Raw genomic sequence first — 2,768 nt, forward strand, 5'->3', positions numbered from 1 at the left:
GCGCTAAGGAAATGGTTTCTAAAAATGGAGGCGAAACTGAGTTGGTGTTTCAGAGTTCAGCGTGCCTCTGAGGCGTTTATTGGACTCTGACTTTGTACGTGTCTTTTAGAGGAGCTTATTTTTTTTGTAGTTAAATGACGTGCTAGTGATATGCTTAATGTGCCATCTCTCGAAATGCTTTTCAGACGAAGGGTACATCTTCATTTGGTAAGCGGCGAAATAAGACACACACTTTGTGTCGTCGATGTGGGTCCAAGGCATACCATCTGCAGAAATCTACCTGTGGGAAATGTGGTTACCCTGCTAAGCGTAAGAGAAAGTGTAAGTAACAAACTTTTAACTAGCCTGAGTATATAAACCTGTGTTTCTTTGTCTTTTTCAGTATGACTTTTTCCCAGCCAATGAGGAGTACTGTGTCATCGTCCAGTGTTTGGAGCTTTTTTCAAACTGATGCTGATATAGCTGTACTTTAGCTAACGTTCAGTATTACTGCATAGAAAGAGACTTAATGTATAAAAGGTTTTGGTTATGTCAAATCGAATAGTTATGCTATACAAATGTAATGTGCAACTTAATTATTTGGTGCAGATGAGTAACAGTAACTTGTATATTTTAGATAACTGGAGTGCAAAGGCTAAAAGACGCAACACCACTGGTACTGGTCGCATGAGGCACCTGAAAAAGGTCTACCGTCGATTCAGGTATGATAGTTTACTCCAAACCAGTGTGGTGTGCTGCATACATATCAGTTAATTATGAAATGCATCATGCAAAGTTAACATTTGTATTTATTTGGTGCATTTAACATGGTATGCTCTTTCTTCCTAAATATGAAATAAATGACGCTGTATCTAATTGGCTGCATATTCCTTCGAGGATAAAAACAATCACTGCTAATACATAGGGTGTGTAACAAGCTCTGATGTTTCTGTTAAATGTAGATTGTACGGAACACAGAGGTAATTGATATAAAGTGCTCATGTTTAAGAATAAATGCCTTGAGTAGCCTCGCCTCTTTTTGTGAGACAGTTAACTGGCCTGTCACACTGAAGTGTAGGGTTTTGTAAGGGATAAGTCTTGAAATGCAAACCAGTCCCCTTTTGCCCACAACCTAAAAGTTAAGGACTGGAATAACTTTAGTGGTCATTCCTGTTTAGAGGTCAGTTAACAGTAAGTAGTCATGAGATTCTGAGTTACAGATTGCTAAAACTTGTTACAAAGCTTTGAGTTGTACTTACAAGGTGATGGTGGGGATATTGTACTGTTAAACTCATGAAGAATGCCTCCATGTTCTGAAATTAAGTGCTGTAGCTTTTGGCCTAATACATAAGAAAGCTGTATGAAAAACATCAAGTACTTCGAGAGCCTTGTCATAAAAAGATGTATTGCATTTAATACTGAAAAGTAAGGGTCTTTTTAAGTCCCAGACCCGTGTGTGGTTGAGAGATCGTCTAGCACAGGGGGGTTGGACTAGATGATCTTCAGAGGTCCCTTCCAACCCTGACCGTTCTGTGTTCCGGTGAGTGCAGGCCTTCCCAGCAGCAGACAGAAATTCCTTACAGTGTGCGGCTGTGGCCTGCTTTCCACTGGGTGTTGCTGTAGTAGAAATGTCCCAGAAGCAAGGTTGGGGCTGATTCTTCTCATGCCTGTTTTAACCTGTGGTTGGAGGCATAGAGGATTTCTGTAAGAAATCGACTTATGCTTCACAAACAAAAGCTTTTGCTGGGTTGGTTAGCAGGAACATAAAGTAAGGCGTGCCCCCAGCAGCTGTGCTACATCTGATGCAGCTTTATCTTGCACTCTTCATTACTCACATCTTGCTGTCTGAAGAAGTCAGACTTCCTTCAGCAGAAGAGAGCAAAACTTTACCTATTCCAAACAGTTGTTAATAAGATGTTTCTTCTTACAAACGTCTGAACTTAGGAACTCCATGGTGATTTCAGTGAATTACTGAGATAACTCTGAAAAAAGCTGGTGAACTTGATCGGTAAAAAGCAGTAACCATATTTCTTCTTGTAGGAATGGATTCCGTGAGGGAACCACACCAAAGCCCAAGAGAGCAGCTGTGGCAGCCTCCAGTTCATCATAAAGACTCATCTGTTTGTTAAAATAAATGGTCTTGTCCAGAAAAAACTGCAGTTCATACGTTTTACTTCAGTGAAATGTAGGATTCCTGTAAATACATACATGTACACACAGAGCTGCTTGATGAAATGCGTTGAACCAGTTCATTAAAAAGAGTATTTTAATTGACTTCCCATTTGACAGCACCTCTGCCTTCAAAATGACCATTATGTATCTGCTGAACTCAAAAAGAGGCTTCTGTGTGTTTACTTTAAAGAAGTCTGCATGAGATACGGCATATTGGCACTGTGGTCTTGCCCTGCTTGCCTCTGACTTTCACTGAGCTGTGGCATGAAGAGTCAGACTTTATCTCAAAGATAGTGACTTGAATGATGGCTTTATGTGCTGTTTGGGAGGCAATACAGGCCTTTTCAGTCTTAGCCATTTTTCACTACCTGTAGTGCTGAAAAATGGCAAAAGTTTTGCTTATTCAGTGGTTCATTGCTGCTTGCACAAAAAGAAAGTTATGTCCAGAGAATGTGTACTGCCAGACACAATGGGATTGGAGATGTGCTGTAGGTGGGATGCAGGTTGCTTTTGTTTCATCATGAACTTCCAGAAATAGCATACTGTTTCATCAGTACTGAGCCCAGGATTTGAGGTGCAGCCTCTCTAGTGCTGAGGACAGAGGGATGGTCACTGGC

General features: G+C 40.8%; 1 protein-coding gene across 1 annotated transcript; it reads left to right on the forward strand.

The window, feature by feature from the left end:
- Positions 1-185: 185 nt before the first annotated feature.
- On the forward strand, positions 186-2,133 carry LOC104546707 (60S ribosomal protein L37; the record flags this gene model as incomplete). The annotated part of the gene is made up of 3 exons (XM_010192161.1): positions 186-321; positions 617-701; positions 2,020-2,133. Coding segments are annotated over 3 exons (291 nt in total), but the record flags the coding sequence as incomplete, so codon positions are not given.
- Between the last annotated feature and the right edge of the window lie 635 nt (positions 2,134-2,768).

The sequence above is a fragment of the Mesitornis unicolor genome, unplaced genomic scaffold, assembly GCF_000695765.1.
Source record: "Mesitornis unicolor isolate BGI_N332 unplaced genomic scaffold, ASM69576v1 scaffold47290, whole genome shotgun sequence".
Taxonomy (NCBI): domain Eukaryota; kingdom Metazoa; phylum Chordata; class Aves; order Mesitornithiformes; family Mesitornithidae; genus Mesitornis; species Mesitornis unicolor.